Source organism: Chiroxiphia lanceolata, chromosome 6 (genome assembly GCF_009829145.1).
Source record: "Chiroxiphia lanceolata isolate bChiLan1 chromosome 6, bChiLan1.pri, whole genome shotgun sequence".
Classification (NCBI taxonomy): domain Eukaryota; kingdom Metazoa; phylum Chordata; class Aves; order Passeriformes; family Pipridae; genus Chiroxiphia; species Chiroxiphia lanceolata.
Window position 1 is genome coordinate 18,545,504 of NC_045642.1, and position 24,642 is coordinate 18,570,145.

A 24,642-nucleotide genomic window follows, 5' to 3' on the forward strand; every position below is an offset into this window, starting at 1 on the left:
CATCTCCCACTGCAGGCTCATTTTGTTGGTGCCAGAGCCCCCCTCCTGGACTAGAAGGGCAGAGGGGAAGACCCAGCCCTGCAAAGAGTGGCCTGGAAGCAGCTTCAAGCCTTCAAATAACCCTCATGTACCAATCAGCTTAATTTAGAGCAACCAGGGGCATTTCCCACCACCTCTAGAGGGACTGGGGACAGGATTAATTAGCCAGAGGAAAGAAGGGGTGAACATTTGCCTCCTACAAAACTCAAAAGGAAGCTCAGAGTTCAGTTCATAGGTTATCCAGGATGTAGACTGGAAAAAAAGCCATTAGCTCAATTATGCCTTAATTTAGAGCATAATTGGCTTGATTACAGCCCATTGTTTCTGACCCCTGCCCAGGAGGTATGCCAGCCAGACTGCCCCTGCCTGCAGGGTCTGTGCACAGGGCAGGTGGGAATGCCTGAGGGGGCTGTAGTTTGCTGCCTTCTCCCTCCAGGACCCTTTCTTGGGGAAAAGTGGTATTAAAAACTGGGCCAGAAAGGTGAACTTCTTCCCCCAAACTGGTTCTAAGCAGGTGAGGCAGGAACTGCCTTCCTCTCCCCAAACCCTGAACTCCCTCTCTGCTCTAGCCTAGTTCCTGCTTCCACTTAACCCACAGGCTGGCAGCACATGGTCCTCCCCTGGGAGACAACAAGCATCCTTGGACCCTGACTCTGGGAAGGACTCTGAATCTTAATGCAATGAAACAAGAGCATCTCTCCAGCAGTGAAGAGTGGAAGTTATCTGCACCCACAGCCCAGAAACCTCTGCCTGCAATAATAGAATCAATTACTCAAAGCTCCAGGCTATACAAAACTAGAAAAAATTACTATTCTAAACCAGAAGCTGCACTTTGACACCAATGATGTGCATTTCCCATTGCTGGTTTCAGAAGAGGAGTGCCACCAGACTTCAGCAGTTTTGCAGGGTCGTAACTCCTTTGGAGCAATATTTTTATTGTTACAGGCAGAACTGAAGTGATGCAGCTGTGACCGGGGCTTGGCACAGCTTGAACGGACACTAAAAGGAAGCTCTGAATCTAAGAGGGCAAGGAAAAGAAAACACTATTAGGAATTTGTCCGCTGTGCTTAGCAGGGGGCTCGCAGGTGCAAAGGAGCTCAGCCCTCACTCAGGCAGGTGCAGGATGGAATTCTCCTGCAGTGCTGTCTGCTCCTCCACTCCCATCCAGCACCAGCACCACCAACATCTGAATAGCTGGTCACTTCACTAAAGGGGTCATGAGCTCTGCCAAAAACCCTGATGCAAGAGGTATCCTCAAACCCCCAAGCAAACTGGGGACACAACACCAAGCTCCTGTATTCCAGTCAGTACCTCAACCACATCCCCACCAACCCACTGCTCTGCTTGTGAAATGCTGCCTCTTTTCTCCCACGTTTGTTTAAATTCAGTTCGCTCCCAGAAGGCAGAATCAGTTTTTTGGTGTAAAGGGGGCCAAGAGCCCAGATCTGTTAGAACTGTGATTTTAATAACCCCATCCAGTGACATTACCTATGGAAAGATAACCGTAAAATACATTTGAAAAACATATTTAATAGATATGCAATCTTGTTTGCTGTTCCATGATTTAGGGCTCCACTCCCTATTCTACAGTTCAGGATTGTTCAGTTCGGAAGTGTGGACACGAAATGTTTCTTTTGAGTAATCCTGTCACAGCTGCCAGCTAGAGCCCAAACAACTGAATCATTCATGAGCCCATCCGTAGAGCACGAGGCATTCAGCAGAGGAAAGAGCAGGTCAGCCTTTAACTGACTGCTATTAAAAACTTTCATTAAAGTCCTGGAAAAGGGTGGTGTGAGAGGGAGAAAGGAGGAGAAGGAAATAAATTATAACATTGATCATGTTTGTGGAAGGATGATGGAAGTGGGATGGAAAATGCAAGAAAGGACAAAATGTGAGTGAGCCTGGGATATCTCAGTCGGGCACGTTTAAATGGGACAAGATCTAATTTAGGTAAATATAAAATAGTGCCTGACAATGCTCAGCATATAACAGAGAATAACATGCAAGAGAGGAGCCATAAGAGCTGGGCTTGGAGGGACATGCCTTCAGATGTCACTTTGTAGTGACATTAGCTGTTATTTTAGTCTGTGAGCAACTGACACCTTCTAGGAACGGAGATAGCAGTTGGAGTCCCAAAACCTGAGCCTTGTGCCTCACATCTCAGGCCATCACTGTTTAATGCTGCATCCCAAAATGGGCAGCAAGAAATCAAAGTGTGTAAAACAACATGGGAAAGCAACTAGTCACTAAAGACTGTTTGGGAGGGTAAACAGCTGATTAAACAGGCAGCTCTTCCAGGAACTGGAGAGAAGGGAGAAGGCAACCATGACTCTGGAATAACTGAACACATTTCTACGGTGGCAGATTCCTGGGGTAAAGGGGTTCCAGCATTTTTGAGCAAAATAAGAAATAAACCCCTCACCTGTATATAAGTTCCTGCAGGCAGTGGAAATCCTCCAGCATAGCAGGAGATATGTAGATGTACGTACACACACATACGGTCACAGCTGTAAAGCGTCGCCCCACACCTCTGCACCCTGCAGTCAGTGCTTGCTTTGGGTTGGCCTCCAACCACAGAGGAGTGTGAGGGGCTCAGAGCAACCCTCATGTTTCCCCCGTGGCAGCCAGGGACACATGCTACAACCATCCAAGTCACATTTGGGACTGCAGGGGACAGGGCTGGTTTTTGCTGTTCCAGTGTGGGGAGACAGCAGCCGCTGGCAGGATCAGGCCCTGTCTCTCTCTACACACTGTGTGAGTAGAAACTGCTCTTTGCTTGTCAGCAAGACACTGGGCACTGGGCACTGGGCTCTCTCTACACACTGTGTGAGTAGAAACTGCTCTTTGCTTGTCAGCAAGACAAGTCACTGCTCAGAAAAATGGAGCCTGGAAATACCTGATGCTCAGCAGCTCCTTTTTTGCAGGCAGGAGCTGTAATCAGAAGAGGGAAAGCTGCTGATCCTGATGGCCTCAGCGCATGTAGCATCCTTTCTGTTAATGCAAGGCAGCGGGAACACAGAAGGAGCAGCCTCCTTTTCAGGGAGTAAGAGGACTTCGAAACCCCAGCATGCCTGATGGTCTGCTGTGCTGGAATAAGTCACTGAATGCATTTGGTGGGCATCAGCATCCCCGCTGTGGATGTAACTATAGCTCATTTATGGGCATTATGCTCCCATCCCACAAGGGATTTGTCATTTTTGAAGGCACCACATGAACCTGCTCCCCGTTGCCTCCTTGGCCAGGTGGGTGGTGCCATCGGCACCTTCCCTCCTGACCGGACTTTGGCGAAGAGCAGGGACAGGCAGACGTGCTCCTCCTGCAGGACCAGCTCCCGGGGAGACTCAGCGCATGGCCGGCAGGCCGCAGAACTGCTCTTTAATAGAGCCCAGAGCCCCCACAGCAAAATCGGCTGGGCCAAGAGAAGCTGGGAGTCCCTGCTCATGCACACCCGTGCCCCAATTCAGCAGCAGAGCAGCTTCAGCCAGCTCCCGTCGCTGGTCCATGCTGAGTGACAAGGAGCAGCACAGAGCACCCAGCATCTTCTCCCACGTGCACATGGAAACCTGGGGAGGTTTTACGGCAGGAAAGGAGAGAGGATTCCCCTCTGCCAGTTCCCAAACAGGCTGCATTTGTCCTGTCCCGACAGGGAGAAGAGTATCACTGCCTGAGTCTCGACTTTTTCTCTCCCCCACTACAGCTGTGCTTAGTCCCAGCCCATCAGGAAAACAAGGACATTACAACCACTAGGAACAGAGGCTTCACAAATGGCAAAAGAAAGGGCACCAAGGCCTCCCTGCAGGGAAAATTCCTCTCGATTAAACGGCAGGAGAAGAAAAGGCAGGTCTGTGAACTGGTTTGGGGTTAGAAGCAGCCCGGCAGGGGAGCATAAAATACCTGTGTCTTCTTTGAAGCTGCAGGAACAGGGTGACTGCCCACAGCTGGACCCTCGCAGAAACTATTTACTGCTACAGCTGTTTTCCCTTTCATTCTCGAGCAAATTGTACTGACCACTCGGGCCCCCCAGGAGAGCAGACCCCCGGCTGAGCTAACTGCTGAAAAGGGCAATTAGCACACTCCAAATCTCCAAAGGGGAGAAGCCTGTGCTCCTGCCTCGAGAGAGGTGGCAGGATGCAAGAGACCTCAGGCTGTGGGCCCGCAGGGATGCCGTGAGATGGTAATTGCACCCTGATCACAGACACTGCAGAACCCAGCCTGCTGTGATCATGCAGAGTGTCGTAATAAGACAATGCCTGCCTGCTAAAACTCGCAAATTGAGTCATAGAGGTTTTTTTAAGAGCTGATTTTAGGCAACATTTCAAACAAAAAGAGAAATCTCTTTTAAGCAATTGCTTCATGCTTAAAGACACTGTGCTACAGACTTCACAGACACCACCCTGTGACAGTCTTGTAGAAGGGGTGCTAATTTCCCTTTGGGGGTGGCAAAGGGTGGCCACGCTGCACCCCTAAGGGACAGAGAGGGGAACAGGACAAAGCGTAAGGAACAGCGCTGTGGACATTTCTCTCTTTGTGCAGCAGAACTGTTTGGACACAGCACAGAGCCATCCATGCCACGTTTTGCACCTCCACTGCTATCATGCAGGCCTGTCTGCTCCTCCAGCCCCACTTCGGCAAACAGCTCTCCAGCGCAAGCCCTCCCTTATTCGTTGTGCTCCACTTTAAACTCACCTCTCCTGAAAACAGGGCTTGGGACAAGGTCTTATAAATGGGTCAGGACCCTTTCCTGTCTTACCCAACGCATCCCAGGAATGCAGCTCCCTCCCCTCAGTAGTACCACAGCAGGGGCACTGTCTCACCTCGCCACTCCTGAGGCACCCAGGCCTGCCTCCTCTTGCACAGGCAAACACACTTGTGGGTGTTTTTGGCAGAAATCCCGGCTCCGAGCCGAGTGCTGGCCAGGTCAAGCTGTCAGCCTCAGTCTTGCGAGACCGGTGCCTTGCTGTAGGCATGAAAACCAGGCGCGTTGCTGGACCCGGCAGGAGCGATCCCTCTGCTCCGGCGGCGGGACCTGCGGCGCGTCCCTGGGGCTGGAGACAGCGCCGAGCCGCGAGCGCCACCGCGCGGCCGCGCCCCGCACCTGCGGCCGGGACAGTGGCACGGCCGGGACCCGCCACGGGACATTCCCAACCCTAAATCCCAAACGGCAATAACAGGGGGCACACGCCCGCTCTCTCTTTTCGAGATGCAACGTGGCCACAAGCTACTCTACAGAGCACAGAGCAAACACTCAGAGTCACAGAATTGTTAGCGCTGGAAGGGACCTCTGGAGACCATCCAATCCAAGCCCCCTCTGGAGACAGGGTCACCTAGAGCAGGTTACACAGGAATGTGTCCAGGTGGACACGCAGCACTGTTTCCCCTTTTATTCCTAAGCAAATTGTACACAGGACCCAGCACCCACACATGCCCTGCAACCCACTGTGGAAGGAACAGGCTGCCCCATTGCAGTAGTCCTTGTCCTTTGTAGCCAAGGTGGAAAAGGGGAAAGATTTCCCGTCTTTGTGGTAAGTGGAAACAGCAGAGCCCTGAGCCAATTGAGAGCCTCAAGTGGTCTTCTGAAGCAGACCTGACTGATAACCACAGGTGGCAGTAGGGCCAGCACGGTGAATTTGGATGTTACCTGATGGCAAAGGCCCTGTCGCGCCTGCCTCAGAGCTCGGCCTGCGACAAGGAGGTGTAGCCTGTGTGACAAGGGTGAGAGCACAGACCCTGGAGCAGTGCTTGGGCGCACACACCACAGCTGATATGCACTACCTTGTGCTCTGAGGTTCTGCAGCTTCAGCCCCTGGTGCCACAGGGAGCAGCCTGCAGCACCCCATGGCAGCATGTCATAACCAGGCTGGCAAGGCAGGGACGTGGAGCAGATTCTCCCCCAGCTTTCTTCCCGGGCTGGTCCCTCAGACTGGCTTCTTCTCTAGAAGCTGGCTCCTCAGCATCAGGATCTGAGCCATCCATAGAACCCACCTGGCATATGGTACCCATTCAATTTTGCGGCACAGAGTCAGTACAGAACCTTAAGCTTTATTTTTCTATTGGCCAGCAACTTAAACTGGGTTAAAAAAAATCCAAAAGCAATGAATATTGTTACACAGAGAAAAAGTATAAAACAACTCAGTGTACAAAAGCCAACTTACTGTTCATATCTCATTCTTCCTGGCCTCTCCCAACCCTGTACATTGTCTTTGAAGGGAATGGGCAAAGGCAGCTATGAAGATATGCTTAAGAAACTAGAAATATTGCTTCAAGCAACATGCTCAATATTTTCCTCTTAGTTAGTAGTCAATACTTGTTAAGGAACTTTACTATAAAACAAGAAATAATTTAGAGATTTCTCCTTTAGGTCATTACACAATAATTTAGATTTCTTTCCTACTGCTGTGGAACCAAGGATACACCTCAGTTCCTCCACCTCTCTTTTCAGCATTAGTCAAGGATTATTTCTTGAGGCTGATGATGAGGGAGTTTCAAATTGACCTGCTCTGAATTTTAGCATGTCACCCTTTAGTGCCAGTCCAAGATTTCTGCTCTGTGAACCAAAAACCCCACAATGCTGCAAGACCCTTTAGTGGTCTGGATGATTTTGCTTGTGTTGGCTGTCTGCTGCCAGGGACAGGGCTCAGCCAGCATCGCTAAAAGCCCAAGAGAGGGAATAAATTTGTTTACAGAAGTCTGAGCCTGTCTTCACTGCTCAGAAACACCAAAATCCCATGGCCCTTGCTGCTTCATGTGTATAAAAGGCACACCAGGAATGAGGGATGAGAGGCACACAAGATACCATGAATTCAGGCTGAGAACCTGCTGGCACCAAGTCCATGGCAGCAGTGATGTCTGTGTCCTGTATGTATACAGTATCCCAATGCACAGACAATATTTAATTAAAATCTATTCCACTGCAGCAAACAGTTAACCCAACACTACCAATTTACCAAGTATACTGGGCCAGCTGGTTCAAACTGACTCTCCTGACTTTCTCAGCAGTAACCAGTAAAGTGGGCTTCCAGATAAAAGCCAGAAAACCCTCACTTGATTAATGAGGTCTTTGGAGGCTGATAAAACATTTGTATATATTCATTTCCTGCCCAAGGGAGGCAAGCCTGGAGGGTTTAACTAGAAAAATCAAGCCAAGGGCATGTCCCTACATGTATGGTAACAGATGAAGAAGGTATTTCCCCTAACTGAACAGGCCAAAGGGAAGCAAGATATGCCAGCCCCACAACAGACCAGCTCTTCACCAAACCTCAGCAGGGGATAGGTAGGAGGAAGAGTGTTCTCACTCATGCTAGAAGCCACTCAATAAGACAGACAGAATTAGAAAGTAGTCCATCATCTTTCCACCAGAATTGGTAGGAAGAAAAAGGCCTCTTGTGGCTCCTAATGGCACTGTGTTGGGGGAAGCTTCAAGGAAGAGGAGGAAGTGCTGAGAAATCCTAAGGCACTCACATCTTGGCAACATGAGAGTCACCACCAGATTTCAGCTGCACCAAGTTGTGCTCCCAGTTAGCAGGACAAGTAGCTCCTGCCCCAATCAGCCAGGCAGGCATCCTCTCAGGTGAAAACAACTGTGTTAGGATGTTGGTGCACTCTTGGGAGGAGGGAGAGAAATCTTCCATGTATGAGAAACTCAGCTCTGACTCCAGCTCAGCACAGAAACATCATCTGTCCTCAGTGTCAATGCCCAGTGCTGCTGAGCCACTTCTCAGAAAGCAAACTGTGATTCTTGTACAGCATCCTGATAGCTTCATGTTGGCTCAGGAGAAGCCTCAAGAGAAGTGGCCTTGGATAAATCTTGCTTCATAGTTATAACAAGGGACTGTTTCGCTAAAGCTTCTAGCAGAAGATCCACAGCTCTTTTGTTTCTTGACACAGAAGAGGAACCGCTGAGCTCCCGGCTGCCTTGTACACAACAAGGAGGGTGATTTTCCCCCAGAGGGGCAGGTAAGGCGGTGCATGGTTCTAAAGGCATTTAATTATAGAGCCAAGTCCTCAGGTTACAGACACTTTGGTGGTGGTGATGGAGAGTGGTCAGGTTGGCAGGTGCTAAGGGAAGTGGCAGAAGGGGAGCAACAGTGTTCCCACAGCTATTAATATGGTTCTGACTTTAAACTCTTGTACAAGCAGCAGGTGAAAATCATCCCAAAGATCTACAGAGTGAAAAGAGAAGAGAGGAATATATGAAAAAAGAGAATGGATGCAGCGGAGGCAGCCACTTGCAAACTAGCAGTCTGGACTCCGGCTGGTGTGGCAGCCAGCTCCCGCCTGGCGATACCACACTCCAGCTTGCAATAAGCAGCAGGAGAGAACAGAATCTGTGCTAATCCTTGTAATTAACCACCAGTAGCTTCCTGGGGTGTAATTTGGCTGCTTTCCAGAACAAAGGGGAAGACGACGAACTCCCAGACACATCTGCATCAGGAAAAAAAATATCCTGTGCTCTCCCCTCTATTTATAGATATGGGACACCCATATCCTACCCTTTTATTCATCACCCTCTCCAAAATAATGGCAGACCCACAGGGCTGCTATTCATTATGACACAGCCGAGGGAGAAATTCCGGATGATTTAGGATAATCCTGAGGAGCTGGGGTAGGAAGGCCCCTCCGGTGGAGCGGCTCCCCCGCTGGGCGGGCAGTGACGGCACATGGCCACACGAGGGCTCCCTCGGGCTGCCGACCCGCCGCCATGGCCGGCACGGCCCTTCCCAAGGCCCTGGGGCAGAACCGTCCCCCTGGCCCTGCTGGATACACACCCTCACCTGCAGGGGATTGACCACACTGCCTGAAAGGCTTCTGCTTTGGAGCTGGTGAATCCTCGGGTCCCCGGAGTACCTGGCAACTTCCTGCCAGGCAGGGAAGGGCAATACAACACCAGATGTTTTTTCCATCCCCTGGCTCAGGGGTTCCTTTAACTTCTGCCCAGCAACCCCAAAACTCTACCCAGCCCTTTTACCTGCACACAAGCAATGCTGATCCCCACTGCCCCAATAATTTTCAGATGCTCTTGAATGAAGTTTTCCAGCTTGGTAATGCAACCGCTCTGCAGGGTGAAAGGAGGAACATGGAAAGTCAGCTTCGTTTTAACCTCTTGTTTAATTTAATCCCATGGTTGTGACACGTGAAAGCAACATTACTGAAGGTGGTGTCTGTGAGCAACCTCTTCCCCCAGTACCACTGGAAAAGCGATGCAGATGATGTGAACTGCATCACATTTTGTACTGCTCTGGACCAGCTGGCTCAAGAACCACTGAACAAACCCGAGGTGGCTGCTGGCTGGGCAGGAGAAATGCAGAAAAACCTGCCACATCAAACAGAGCGTGCCACTCTTCTCTCACATCCGTGGAGAAAGATTCCCTCACTCACTGCCTAGCGCATGTCTGGGGAGGATATTTACTCCTGTCAGGCCAAAAGGCCAAGGAAACGCTGCTGAGTGGATGCAATACAAAAACACTAAAATAACAGGAACCTTTTAAGTGGAAATTCTTCCTGCTGCTATTTATGACAGCAGCAAGTTTCGGTGTGAACCTGGAACACCAGGCTCTGGCTGTGTCTGCCTTGCAACTGCATCCTTGGCTGGCATCATGACCTTTCCCTCCCTGTTTCAGGCCCAAGTTTTTATCATCAGAAGGCAAAATCAAATCAGCAAGAGCATTCTCTGTTGCTCTGTTTGGTTTTTTTTTCCTTTAAATAATTAAACTGTTTAACTCTTGAGACAGGTTTTCACTGGAAACATCAGGGGGATTTGTTGTGTAGGCTACAGCAGAGCCCCAAGGATGCTAGGGGCCCTCCTGCCCCAGGAGTTTAGAGTGAACACACTTACACACATGCAGGCAGAAGGAAGGACTGAGCACACAGCCCTCCAGGGAGGGTTGGCAAATGCCTCATTTTTCCCACGCCAGCATTAGATTTTATAGTCAGACCCAGCTGCCCTGATATGAAGTAGATACTCCTGTTCCCTATCTGACCCTTTTCTAGGTTTTCCTTCCCCAAAGCCACTTAAATATTTTGTGAACTCTAAGACTTCACATCATGATATGCAGCATCTGACTGTGGATCCAAACTTGCTCTTTCAACTTGTTCTCCTCTTCAGGTAGGCCAAAACATCTGGTAGCCTACAGGACCTCTCTTAATGCAGCTGGGCAGCTGCCTCCAGCTTCACCCAGCACAGAGAGAGGATGAGAATTGTCAGCCCTGCCCCTCAAATGGTTGTGGGTTTCCACTCTCAGAAACACCTCATCAGCTCGTGGATGCTTCCTGCACTACTTCCTCATTGGGTCTTGCCCAAAAGGCAAACCTGATGGGAAAGCCTTCTTCCTGAAGTGCAAAACCCAGCCAAGCAGCTGGACATATGAAGGACTTTCACAGATCAGAAAGACTGGACTTCATCTCCCTACTTATTCTACAAAAATAGATGGTTGGCTTCCTTTGAGCTGCTTGAGTTTCTTGGCTTAATGCAGATGTTATTCACGTTCCTTTTCCAAGTCCTGCTCAAAACACAGACTGTGAGAAAGAAATACCTGCTCTGAAGGGGCCACCTCTTCATCAACAGCCCTCCTTAACTGTCAGGGTGACAGGAACAAGGAAAAAGCTCCAGTTGCTGCTCCCTAGGCTGATAAAGCCAGCCAAGGTGCTGGCTTCACTGATGAGAAAAAGGTCTATGCTGCCCCATAGAGAGCATCACAGTGAGCAAGTTAGAGCCAGGCAACGGGACTGGAGGGTGCCAAAATAAATGCAATAATTTTCACCAATCTTATGCAAACTGGATGAATAAATGGTCTGAGAGCCACCTGTTTACTTACTCAGCTAGATTAGGATTCAATTTGCTTCAAGACAAGCCCCTATATCTTGATTCCACCTACTTTTCAGGACAAACTGGAAATACCCTAATTTGGCTGATACTGGGCTCTCTTTCTTCCCCACATGCTGTAGATCAAATCCCATCTCAATCAAGAACTAAAAGTATCTCCACTTGCACCTCACTGGGTAATTCCAACCACGGGAAGCTGTGTCAAATGTAGGACTTGCATCCCAAGTCTCCTGCCAGAACCAACAACCTCTCCCACGTTCCCCATTATTAATGTACTCAGTGGTAACAAATATAATTTAGTATTTTTCCCTATACCTACATATAAATTAATAGCCTAGATGGCTGAATGCTCAGCTAAAGAAATGAATTCTGCTTTCTAAGGCATGCTACTGACTTTGAAGCCTACTGATATACCTTGCATTAATAACCCAACACCCTCTCTCCCTGCCCACCTCCTTTAGATACTTTGTGACAGGTGGTTCTGAAGCCCTTTTCTCTTTACCTCCTTGTAGATGTTGGAAGGATGGTCTCTTCGCCCACACAGGTCAGTTATCGTCTTACAGCAGCTGTCTGGGACTTTCCGCCCATTGGCCTCTGAAGATTTGATCCACAGGCTGTCAGCCCAGTCCGTGTGGTTATTGCTCCCACAGCACTTGAACTGTACACACAGAGAGCAAAGCCTGAGCCTTCAGCACCACAACCTCCTTCTCCCTCCAGCCTCCCACATCAAGACCTGGACTTCACCCTCCTTTGCAGGGACTCCAGCTATCTCATGGGTTTGGGCTTTTTAGGCTACTATAATTATTAGTGACTTTTGTGTTAAGAGTCCCCCAGATGGCCATTAAATATCAGGTTCAACCATCCTTCAGCAGCTGTGACTGTTAGTTACTGCTGGGATGAGCTGTAACCAGAGTGCACCTGCAGCTGCCTCAGCTCTTAATCACTGGAGAGTGTAAATGATGCTAACAGGGCAAGTTTAATTACTAGTTACTATCACAAATGCACCTGCTATGGCAGTACGTGTATAGCAACCCCGCTGCTTTTAAAGTGCCTATGCACAAGGGTCCTTTCTGTGGGAAAACCTGTCAGAACTGTGGCAGCCCCAACCTGAACCACCTCTGAGCCAGGCACAGTGAGCAGCAGTGGTGGGAGAGCTCTTCTTTCATTATATCTTGCTCTCTAGAGTACTGAGAAGTTTAATGAAAAATGTCAGCAATTTCTCCAAAGCTTTGAACTGGGAAGTATACACAGCTGTCAGAGTGACCTGGCAGCTCCAGTTCACTTGGAGCAGCTCAGATGTTGTTTCCCCAGTGCTACTGCCATTCAGTGATCACACCATGCAATTCTGCCAGTTGCATGGCTCAGGCCCTGCACCTCACCCAACTTTGCCTTGAATCAGGACAAGAACAGAAGAAATACCTGGAGGCTGGATGTCAAGAGATGCCTTTTGTATGCTTCATTTTAAGCCCTGCAATTGCATTAGTTCTCTTTGCCTGCCGGGATACTTACCTCCTGCTGCAGTTTGTCTACGGCACTGGTAACACTCTCTTCTCCCTCCTTCCGGTACTTCTGGGTCATGGTGTTCTTCAGATTTTGTTTCAGCTCCATGCTCAGCTGAATGGAAGAGACAAATGGGATAAAATCACTAGGCAAACTCACTCCTTGGAGTGACCCAGAGCTCTGCATGTTTTATTGCCTTTGCTCTAAGAGGAGAGCAGAGCAGAGAGCCCAGTGGAAGCTAGAGCTTCCTTCAAGATAATCCTCCAAGGTTGGACTGGACAGGCTTATTTTCAAATGATTACAGATCTTGCCTCTGTTTTAATAACTGGAAGGAGGTGTTTTGGGACCAAATTTCAAACCCTGTTGCACATCACCATATGGCTCCTCACCCTGAATATGTAAGATTGCCAAGACATGCCTGCAACAAAAGGGAATATAAAACTGTGTCTGCTTAAACATGAATATGCCTGTGACACCATGTGCAATCTTCTCACTCTAAGCCTGTGACAAAATACTAAAACCCAAGTCACTCTGTCCAGGAGCAGGAAGAAATCAGAGTCCTTGGCATCCTGGACTGAAGCCATATAGTTTGAATACCTCTTGTATCAGCTTCAAAAAGGATGCCACAGGAGGGAATTAAGTGTGTGACTGCATAAGTACTGCAAGGCCTTTCTTGGTAATAGAGAGACGAAATCTGATTTTGCAAGAGCAGAACTTCTGAAAGCATCATCATAAACCATTGGCATGTTCAGGTGACTGGATTCAAACATTTATTCATGTGGAGACTCTTTTAAGCTAGATGAATTCTTTGAATTCTTCTCACTCATCCAGACGTCAGCCAAAAAGTACCAAAGAGCTGCATCTTTTTTTTTTATCATCCTAGCAGATATTTCTTTTTGTCATCCTGGTTCATGCAGCAACACTGCTTTAGTCCAACACCTTTGAAATTCCAACTTTCCTAGACCAAAAAACAACGTCAACATGATTTTTAGGTGGAGTCAATGAATGAAACAGGTGAGCAGCACCTTTTATTCCACACAGTAAGTAGTAGATGAAAGGTTAAACATCCGTTTATGCCGAACTGTGCAAAATACAGTCTGGAGTTTATTCTCCCTTTGAAACACTGTTTCTTCCAACGCCATGTGTCAGATGGCGACAACACCTATCTCACAGACCTGATATGAGGCCTTGTTCACTAATATTTGCAAAATGCTTGGAGATCCTGGGCCAGGAAGCTCTGTGGAAATGCAAAGGACTTAGCGTAATCGAAAGAAAGAAAAAGGTTCAGCAACTGGAAGGCAAAGGCAAATAAAGGGGATAGTCCATTAGCAGAATTATTGCTTGGAAGAAAAGCAGTTACCTGCAGGCTCACGGGACAGAACTGCAGCATGGAACAGAGATAACAAAAGAACCAGTTTAGACAGACACACGCAAGAAGCCTTAGACACCAAAGTGAGGGCTGAAATAAAAACAGTGGCAAACAGAGCAAGCATCCTGCAACCAAGAGAGAAGGGGGATTTATCAGTCAGAGGGAAAGGGGAAGTGCAGTTATTGATCAAAGACACACTCAAGCGACCTAAAGCACTCAAGGGTACAGTTCCAAATATGCTGTCCCTTATTTCAACCTAGGGATCAGCTCCTCTTCATCCACTGTCACATATGAACCTCACACCTATGCACAGATGGATGGACAGACCCTGCCTTCCTGCCATGCCTACCAGGATTGATCTTCTCCTGTTAAATATGCACACTCATACCCCAGATCCCTTCTGGGCAGGAGCCAGCACAGTTCTTTGGTTCCTCACAAACCACCAGTGCCCATCTTAGCAAGGCAAAGCACAGAAGGCCCAAGAGAAAAAGGAATGGCAAGGAATTCTGGCAGTGAAGTCAACAAGATGGGAAGTTCAGCTGCTTTTCAGACAGCCACTTGATAACAATCCTAATTTGCCATTTCCAATTAATTTCCAGACATGAGAGCAACTTCACAGGCTGTTTGTGCCTTGGTGGTTAAATGCCCTTTAAAAAACAAAGCGATTACTTCAGCCTCTGCTCTCAGCAACTGCAAAAAGTGCCAGGCTAGACCTGCAGCTGTTGGGAGCCTGTGCTCTTTCTCCAGCCCCTCAGCTGGGCTTAAGCTGGGTTAAGTAAAGCTCTCAAAAACTTCTTGACCTGGAAGGACCTCTCAGCTGGACAATGCTTTGTCTTTGCCAGTTCAAAGCATGGCAGGTAGCTTGCTGGATGCAGCAGGAACTGTTCCTATGTCCTGAGCATACCAAGTGGCACTAATGTGATTTCAGTTGCTTGCACTATGCCTTGAATGGTGTCAGGAGAGTTCCCAGATCTACATAGCCCCAAAAATTGTCTTCTACAAGCGTCTGCAGAAAAGCAGCAGACAAAGGTGCACCACAGGAAGGAGATGAGCAACAAGGCTAAGCAGCCTCCCTAGAGTAACCACCACTGCTTTGTCTAAACCAGTAAATAATCCAAGGTCTTCTGTACGGGGAGGGGAGTGAGCACTGACATGTGAAAAGGAGAACCACAACCAGACCTAGGTCCCAAGCCTCCAAGGCCAATTTTGGCTGGAGAAATGGGATGATAATGAGCTGTTCTCCCTCCCTTGTTTGAGTCCCTAAGGTCTACTGTCCACTCACCTGCTGGTAGTAGATATAGGCCAGGATTCCAGCAATGATCTCCAGGAGAAAGATGCACAGCAGCAATATGAAGTACTGTAAAATAATGGGAAAAGCAGGACATTAGAACAGAATGTAAGGAGACGCTGTGAGCCAGCTTTTCATTAGCTGGTAAAATGCCTGACTGTCTTCATCGATCCTTTCCTCAGCAGTGTTCAAAGGCAGGGGTTGGGATTCAGACCTTGACAGGGTAGGAAAGGAACAATCCCACAGGTTAAGAAAACCACCAAACCACAGGACAGTTGAAAACAAGCACCAGCAAGTGTGAGTTTAACTCAAAGAGCCAGAGGGATATAGAGAGTGGAAAAGTGCAGGCAACTAAGATCACTGTACAAAAGAAAGTGGTTGCTGGATAACCTGATGACTGCACTCAGTATCATAGAAAACATCTGATTCTGACATCAATACAAAAAAACCCCAACTTTTGCTTGTTTTGATATTGTTTGGGGCATTTTACCAAGTTACTAAGGTGCAATCTATATTATAATGATGATTCAGTAAAGCCACAAAGGAATCATTTTGCCAAAGATACAGCAGAGCAGCTAAGCATAGACCATAGATTATTGTTCCCTGTGACTCCTGTGGGACTCAGCCACAGGCTGAGGGGCACTGTTGAAGCAGATAGACTTCAGCACTGCTTCACAGTCATGAATGAGACTGACTATATATGTTTTGCTGAACCAGGATCTAGAGGGAAAAGCTCAATATCTCAAAACCAAAGTGAGAAGAACTCTTGGAAGACTAAAAGGAGAACATGACTATTTCTTAAAAGGGCTTAATGGCAGTGACATGGAAAGGGACATGCCCTACTTACCAGAAGGAAAATTATATGGACAATACCGAAAACTGTTCGGGAGGCCTATGGGAAGCCAAACCCATAAGAAATATGTATACTAGATTAAAAGGACAAAGCAGCCCTGAAGACACAGGGTGATGTGGCCACTACCTCCTTAGGGTCAAAAGACAGATTTTCAGGGAGACCCCCTATCTTAATAAACAGCCCCTGCCTTGCCTCTGGTCAGTAATGAACAGCCTCTTTACAGATCCAGGCTGTTCTACGACTGCTACTAAATTCATCTTTCTGTAGATAAAGCTGAACAGACATCAGTTCCAGCTGTAACAAGAACTTCATGCTAAGTCCCTGAAAGAGCTGACCTCCCCAGGACAGAACAAGGACAGTATCACCTGTTTTCTGTTTTACCCCTGAAAGGTCTGTTGTCAAGACATGAAGTGAAGGGCTCCCTAAAATTGTCACTAGACATCAAGCCATCTCTCCCTTCTCAAAGGACAGTGAAGACCTAGACAGAGCAAGGTGACCTACACAGCAAAGATGCCTTCGGTCGCATGAGGTTTAGACTCCCACTGTGCACTCTTTTCTCCAGGTGTTTCCAAGCCCATTTTGCAGGATTTGAATTACACAAACACTCAGGCTTCCTCTTTCACCCTGTTGGGATTCATCAGCTGCGAAGGACTGACAGCTGGGTTTTATCTGCAGATCCAGCTTTAATCTGAGCACACAATCTCAGTCTTTCACTCCCCAGCCCGATCTCCCCAATGATCACTGACCATCTCTGCAGCCTGTACAAGGTACTCATTCATACCAGGGGAATGAGTCACCCAGTGGGGAGCAGGATAGCTAAAGGCTGGTTCCAACATTCACAGGAGGCTGAAAGGAGGCAAGAAAGGGTTGGCATGCCTTGACAGAATGCTGGCTCTCTTTTGCTGGGACCTAGTTATGCTTAACTGCTCTGACATCATCTCTCTGCTGAGAAGGAGGCAGGAGCATGGCAGGATGCTGAGAACAATCAATGAACAGGAAAGCTTATTTATTTCTCCCTGTTCTGTGTAATGTCAGAGACATTCAGGTAGAGCTGAAGTTGTGTCACCACACAGCAGACTTTGAAAAGTTTGAGTCACAAGGCCCTTGTAAAACCTTGTCAGGGAGGTTAGTGCATCTACCACCCATGAATTCAATCTGTCTCTACTGATACACTCCACCATTATCCTTATCTCAGTCTCACTGTTCCCTGAAGGCCACCTCCAAGTATCATGTTGATATAGGGAAGCAGCAGCTTTCACTATGGTCACATGCAGAGCACAGGGCTGCTCTCCCTGCTCTTCATCCATAGCTGCAGGGCTTTCTTACAGGTCTGCTGTGGGAGGAGTAGGCCAGCTCTGGCATGGAATTGTAGGGACGTGCCCTACTTGCTTCTCAAGTCAGAAATGTGTGATCACCCAAAGGCTTGTAGCAGACACATGCCCAGACCCGGGTGGGCTCTGGGCAAAATTTTCTCTTACCCTGGCTCTAAGCCAGAGTCAGGGCTATCTGGTGTCTCAAGATCTACAGGGTCCAAATTGCTTCCATCCAGCTTCAAGTGTTTGAATGAAGTACCAAATGTTAGCATGTTTTCTCTGAATAACCCAAAAAATAGTTCAACCCACCAACAATCCAAGTAATTATCTGGAGGCATCTTTCTACTACCTGAAGAAGAGATATATAGCAACTATACTCCTAAATCAGCAACCTCGCTTCAGTGGGAGGGCTTCAAGCTGAAATGTAGCAGGAACAGGAATCATAACCCCTGTGGTGTTCCCTTCTCCCCGTCCAAGGTAGCCGACTAGAAGAGGCAGTGTGAGGGGACAATCCAGAAGAAAGCCACCTTCCCTCTTTATATGCAAGGTCTTCTATTTGATGGGTCTATTTGATGAGACTCCTGTTTGCATCTTGACTGATGTATAACATAGTACTGGTCTGCTTATAAAGAGCTGGAATGCAGCATCACAGGCAGTCAGGCTGCAGTTCCACTGCCGTGCCTGCTCATGGAGCCAGAGAAACTCCACATCTGCTGCCCAAGCCTCAGCAGAGCACTTAATTAACAAAGGCAAATAAGCAATGTCATAAAAACAGCAGTACAGCTGTGGGTGATGAGCAATGAAATACTATGAAAAGCCTTGAAGAGGGCCCATAAAACTCATAGTTACATAGAAGGCAGCAAAAAAATTCACAGCTTCCCAAGTCTTCAACAGAAAAACAAACTAAATACCAGATATGCATTTTACAAACAGCAGCCAAAGCTGTTTGTAAAAAAGCCATTTTTAAAAGCAAAAAGAAAGCACTGGGGAGAGCAGAGTGCCGCTTATACCGCTCCCTCCCATATTTACAGGGGTCTCTTGTACAGAGAGAAATTGGGACCGACTGGCACAGACCCTGGGGTGACAGTGAAGCTGTCAGGATTACTGTCTGAGCTCAGAGCTGGCAAAGGCCCCCAGCCAGGCTCACCCAGCCCTGGCAAGTACAGCCCTATCTCAGATTACTCACAGCAACCAAAGCAGAGCACAAGCAAGAAGAGACAATAGGCCTGTCACAACCTGCCACTCTGAAAGGACCCGTGGTGTAAGGAGACAGAGTGACCTGTTGTTCCCAAGAGACAATTATTAGTTTTCTATGGCAGATAACAAAGAAAACTCCACTGGATTTTCATACTTAGCTTCTGGCTGAGGGAAAAAGACAAAGGGAGATCTCTTTGGCATCAAGAGCAAGTGAAACAAGGCCAAAACAGTCTGCTGCAGACCAGGAGGCTAATGAACAGCATCAGCAATGCACTCACTGTGTCCCCTCTAAATTTTATTCTCCCTTCCTGGTCCTACTCTGCCTCTCACAGGGATTATCAGGTCTTCACAGCAGTGGTACAAGCATCAGGCTTGCTCACAGCTTCTATTTCTGCTCCTCTATCCAAACAAAAGAGGAGAAATGAGACAGTCAGGTGAATGAGCATTTGCAAAGGAGGGAGCTGGTGAAGAGCTGCTGAAGTATCTTTTTCTGTACTTGTGAAAGCCAAGAGCCACCGATTGTTATTTCAGTCACTGCTCTCACTACTGTAGCCCAGACACTAAAATGACTGCTGCTGCACTCCAGACTGAAGGGGATATTTGAGAGGGAGGGAGCTAAATAGAAATCTCAGGGCTGGTCGAAAACTTCAGTGTCGATGGGTGAGCAGGGAGCTCAGGAAGTAACACAGAGAAAGGCGTAAAAGAAGCAGCAGATTATCAAAACAGTATGGCTTTTTTTTTTTGTGGAAGCAAAACTAAAATAATTTTTTTGCAACTAAAGAAAATATTTGAAACGTTCTTATTTTTGACAGCCAAGTGAAGAAGTGTGTTAATCTGGCTTGAACCTACTGTCATTAAAAGCTAGTTTTGCTACAGGTCTCTCAAATTTTCCTCTTCCTTCCCATTTTCCAAAAGAGAATACAGGGTGGGCAGGAAAGAAGGAGGAGACAAAAGCCACAAGATTTTGAATAGTTTCAAATAGACATTCTTACACAAAGCACAGGTTTTACAGCTATACTTTGTACTTTTGAACCATGCAGCACATTCTTTGTGTGGATGAAAGGAAATGCTCTGCAGTAAAACCTGCCCCCTGGGACAAGGACAGCACTGCTGTCAGGAGCAGGAGGCCTCAGTGGTTTTTGGTCCAGGACGAACAAATAAGGTTGGCGCACAACACAACCAAGCTGTTCCCCCAGACAAAACTACCAAACGAAACTTACCACTCTCAGCAAATTCCGACGCTCTTTGAAGGTGGCACAGCAACCGAGGATGCCAGTAACCATGACCACCACCCCAGCCACCACCAGAATATAAGCAGTTGCGGAATACGTGCTGGAGGAGAGCAGGCTGATGTAGTCACTCTTCTCAGCGAGGGTCCAGGTGCCCACTGCCATCACAGCCCCACCAGCCAGCTGGGAAGGGAGAGAAGCAAGCACATGAAGGGTTTCTGATGCATGAACTTCCTCACCTCCCAGAGCAACTGGACAGGGACACCAAAATGAGTCTCAGCTCCATAAGCTGAGCCAAAGATGTTCTACGTTAAAGGATGGTTAAACTCTAAACTTTGCAGCAAATGAACATAGAGAAACCAACCACACTCCTAGCAGCCCCCTCTCTCTTTGCAAGCCTTGTTTCCAGAGGGTGTTATGCAGCTTCTAGTAAGCTCAGACGGTTTTTCTTAAACATCTGAGTTGGACACTCTAATGCTCTGTCCCATGCACCAAAGTAAAACACAACCCTTTGGCATCAGTAACTTTTCTGGTGGAAAGCACAACTGTAAGAAGCTCTAGTGTGGACCAGCTGCAAGAAGGCGTGTGTTATTCATGCTCTAGCTGTCCCACTTCACTGCCAGGACTCTCTCTGCCATTTTGAGAGGAGGAATGGCAAGGTAGTGGAGCCCTCAGGATCCTGGAAAAAGTAAACCAAGTGAAAAAATGAAGATTATTTTCAGGCTCCCTGTTATTTTCTGTATTTGATAACATGACCTACAAACAACCACAGACAGCATCAAACCACAACTTCCGTAGCATGGGCAGGCAATCCCAAAGGACACGACTTCAACCCACAGGACAAAAGCTGTGTCCTACTGACATCAGCACTTCTTGACAAAGACTTCATCAAGGCCAAGATTTCTGTGCCCCTGACACCAAAACTGCAGTGCCATCTCAGTGCCTCTGAAACAGACTGAAGTTTCTTACCCAGAAAAAGAAGTTGAAGATGAAGAGCAAGTACTTCAGACAGATGGTCCCACATGTTTCCTTCTTTTCGGTATACTCACGCATCTTTCTGGCTCAGAGGGGTCCTGTGGGGGGAAAAATTATTATTATTATTATTGTTGTTGTTGTTGTTATTAATAATAATAATAAAAGAGATAAAATCTTGAGTCAGTCATTCATCACATCGCTTCTGCCAAAAGGCAATTGTTATTACTCCTCTCCTGCAAGAACTAACACCTCCAATCTTCTGCTAAAGAAAGCCATTCGACTGACTTCAGGGATGCAGGACAGTGCTTGTTTAGATAAAGAGCTCCCATATCCATCTAGGTGACCTACAACACACAAGACCTTGTACAGTGTGAAAGGGAGGTAGACAGTACCAGCATGTGGCCTCCCTGTACTGCCTTCATCCTCCTCTTCTCTCTCCATCCTGCTGTCACTTCTGGAGAATCATTTTCCTCTAAATTGTTACTTCCAGTGGAATGATCAGACCCACCACTGTCTGAGTGGTCATGCCAAAACCATGAACTGTGATCAACATCACACTGTGGAAACTTCAGTAGAGGCCACATTCACTTCTTCCTATTTGAACTGAAATAAATAAAATCCCAGACCTGTTCTCCAGAAAATCCAATCTGGCTCCTGAGTATCACCTGTAACTGCTGTTCTGAAGGCGGCAACAGAAACTTCTGTCTTTGATATTTACAGAATAACCTGTCTCCAAAGAATATTATTTTCTTACTGGTATTCGTTACAACTCCCTTAAATAGATCCTTCTCTAAGTTTGGGCTATTTTTAAACTTTACAACTATAACTGGGAACGTACGTGTTGTAAGTTCAAATGTCCTATCCTCTTTGAACCCCAGCAGTATGTTGGAGTAATTAATTCTCTTCTTCACTGCTTACTTCTCATGGCCCTTCTCACTAGGCTAGCTGCTTCCCAGGGCAGCTGTCCCAGCTCCTAAGAGTAAGAAACATAACTACTGGCTTCAGCTGATCTGACAGTATAAAACACCCCTGCAGATACACAACAAATGGGAGTTCATTGTGAGTCAGTCCCAGTGTTACAGATCCGCTGCTCTTGAGCAGGTTTCTCAGAAGCAGGTCTGCAGCAAGTGCAGCTCTGTGTCACTTCACTGCCTGTTGTTCAGACCTCAGAACGTCTAAACCTCTCTCTCAAAAAAAAATAAAATTCTCACCACTGCCTGACCAGGCAGACAGGACAAAGGCACTGCCCAGACTATCACTGGTGGCATCATCTGTGTGAGGCAGGATACAGAAGTGCAACCAAATTCACACCACCTGCATTCAATTAAAAAATCATCCCTTTCCTTCCCCAGCAGCCATCAGGGAATGATGCAAACATTGTGCACCCATATCAGAGCAATATGTTTTCCTAAAACAGCAATTTCCCTGGAAGCAGGCAGGCAAACAGCCTCTCCATTTTTCCAGAGGCAACTGAGTTCACGCTTACTTAGATTACAAAACTTCTTTCCACAAGTGATGTAAGCTCCCTCCCCAGGGACCCACTGCAGCTGCAACCCAGCCATGCAGTACAGACACTTATCTACCTTGGTAAAACACCTGACAGCAAAGAAAGCAAGCAGCCTCTACGCACAGCCAGGCTGCACATCAGGTGATTGTCAGTATTATCTCTGCCACTACACTGCTAAGCTTTGGCTTTAGAGCCAGATGAACCTAGGCTGGGAACAGCAGCTGCCCATTCTGCAGGATCATTGTATTTTATTTGCAGGAAATTATTTCCTTTTGCTGTATGCCAGCCCACACCTAAACCTCAGCCAGGCCTATGCTTTAGAAACTAACAAATGAAGCTAACAGGGAAGGCAAGGGTGAGAACATGCCAGCAGTCCCACCCATGCCTGTCCCCCCCATCACCATTTCACAACAAAACATTTTTCTCTAGAATAACATCTGGCAACAGCAGTTGGCAGCAGAAGGCCGTTTCACCAGCAAAGGGAGCAGCTCTGAGATGGTGGCACAGATCAAGAACAACTCTGCAGAGTTATCTTCAGAAGAGATCAGAACCTCCAGCAATGCTCAGATTAATTACCATGTTGCAGCACAAAAGGGCCCGGGGCAGTGGGAAGGAATGGATGCTGCTGGTACTGTATGTACTGAACAGACTTGCAAATTCTTGATGCCAAGACACCCCGTGAACACAACATTCATGGAAGGTGACAGATTTACAGCTCCCAGAAGCTTCATTTAGCCACAGAACAAGAATGGCAACAGCAAGGCAGGCTCCCACAGCCACACATGCCAGCACAACCCAAAGGGTACCTCAGCCCAGACCTGAGAGATGCCCTCTAGCAGCAAGTCTTTTGCCTACCCCTTCTAACGTCAGGGCTGTATACAGAGGAATATGCACTGCAGGTCTGCAGAGACCAACCCTGATTCCTATCAGTGATAGTAAGGGGATGGTAACAAGGTTTACTGTCCTTGGGCTGGCTCCTTGACCCAGTTACCCTCTTGCTCCCAAGGATTTTAGAAACCTTTCTTCCTTCCCCTCAAAGTATGTCCCCCGCTAAAAAAAAGCAACTGCAGGTATTTCCACATATTGCCATAGAGCAGATGCTGTGCCCTAGCAAAGGACACCAACCTGTCCCTCCTTCTGATCCAAGAGTGCAGAAATCCCAGTCACAACTGCATCCTTCTCTTGGTGAGGACTGGGCAAACACAGAGCTGAGACTGTACCTGCACTCAGAGTCTGAAATCCCCCCCAGGACTGCAGGTCCTGCTCCACCCAGGGCTGCATACAGACCTTTCAGGCAGCTTGGCTTTGCTGCTGTCAGAGAATCTGCCTCTTTCCAGAGGGCTGGCAGGGAACAGCAGGTTTATAAAGCAGGGTGATTCACCAGGGATGGCAGGCCATGAATCAGAAAGCAATCAAGGCTGTCTCCTGTATAATCTATCCTTCCTAGCCAGGAGCAGAGCTGATGGCACTGGCTGCCTCTGCTTGCTATATGACTCACCCAGCAAGCTATTCAGGGAAACAGCTCTCTCTAGACCCTCTTTTTGGAAGTCATATGTTTGTGCTCCTTGCCTCAGAGTGCCTGCTGCCTCCCATCACCTCCCAAGACAGGCTTTAGGGAGATATCCTGGTCTTCAGAGAAAGCAAGCGAGGGCAGGAAACTACAGTGAAATACCTTTCCCAAAGAGCCCTGGCAATGGAGAGGGGAGCCACAATCTCCCTCCCAGGCTTATGGTGACTACAGGCTCTGAACCTCATGGTCCCAAAAACCACAGAGGTGTTGATCTGCGCCACAGCACCGGGATGAATATGGGGAGGCCTCATCCTGAATTCACTGAAGTAACCAAGGTCTCTTGCCTTCAGTCACCTTGTAACAGACCCTCAGAAGTGATATGAATCACTCTTGAAACCAGACAAGAAGCAGTAACAGTAATTAACACATTCTATTTTAAAACACCGAGGCAAAGATCTACTCTGAATCACATCGGTAATTATGAATGAGCTCTCCAACTAACGGAAAGTGGCAAGCTCTGCCACAGGGGTGTATTTACAAACACATAAAAACATATTAATTAAACATGAGCTTCATAATGGGAAGCACTTTGCTAACTGAAAAAGTGGTTAGAAGACTAAAAGCATTTCCATAATGAAGTTCACTTGGTCCAGTCTGACAGACACTAGCTTCATCAGCAAGCTAAATTTAAGCAAGCAATTGCAGTATACAAGCTGTGAAAGTGAATTCACTAGAAACAACAACAGGTTCCTGCTATGTTCACGCACACTTCAATGTAAGTGATAAGGAGAAATAATCCTCTAAGGAAAACAAAATACACAAAGCTGGGAAGAAAAAACAAGGACAAACTCAGTGTGACAGAACCTACAGATGAAAGGGAGGGGTAATAATTTGAAGATTAATTCAAGAAACTGGGAGTTGAACAGCTTGAATCCAACTTTCCACTCTGACACACACTTTGTGCATGGACTTGGGCAAGTCCCTTAGTCTGATCTTTTCCTCTGCTCTTCCTCCCCAGTGCAGGACCTTCATCTTCCTCTAAA

The 24,642-nt window shown here is 47.5% G+C and overlaps 1 protein-coding gene across 3 annotated transcripts in view; it reads right to left on the reverse strand.

Annotated features, from left to right (window-relative positions):
• Positions 1-6,043: 6,043 nt before the first annotated feature.
• The window catches only part of CD151 (CD151 molecule (Raph blood group)), a 35,072-nt gene continuing 16,473 nt past the window's right edge, over positions 6,044-24,642 (reverse strand). For all 3 annotated transcript variants that reach the window (XM_032691266.1, XM_032691265.1, XM_032691267.1), the window contains exons 3-9: positions 20,577-20,680; positions 19,599-19,790; positions 15,010-15,084; positions 12,368-12,472; positions 11,361-11,516; positions 9,005-9,091; positions 6,044-8,198 (exon numbers count right to left, since the gene is read on the reverse strand). In XM_032691266.1, the coding sequence (XP_032547157.1) occupies positions 8,139-8,198; positions 9,005-9,091; positions 11,361-11,516; positions 12,368-12,472; positions 15,010-15,084; positions 19,599-19,790; positions 20,577-20,660 (759 nt within the window). In that variant the 5' untranslated portion in view covers positions 20,661-20,680 and the 3' untranslated portion in view covers positions 6,044-8,138. The remainder of the gene's footprint in view (positions 8,199-9,004; positions 9,092-11,360; positions 11,517-12,367; positions 12,473-15,009; positions 15,085-19,598; positions 19,791-20,576; positions 20,681-24,642) is intronic.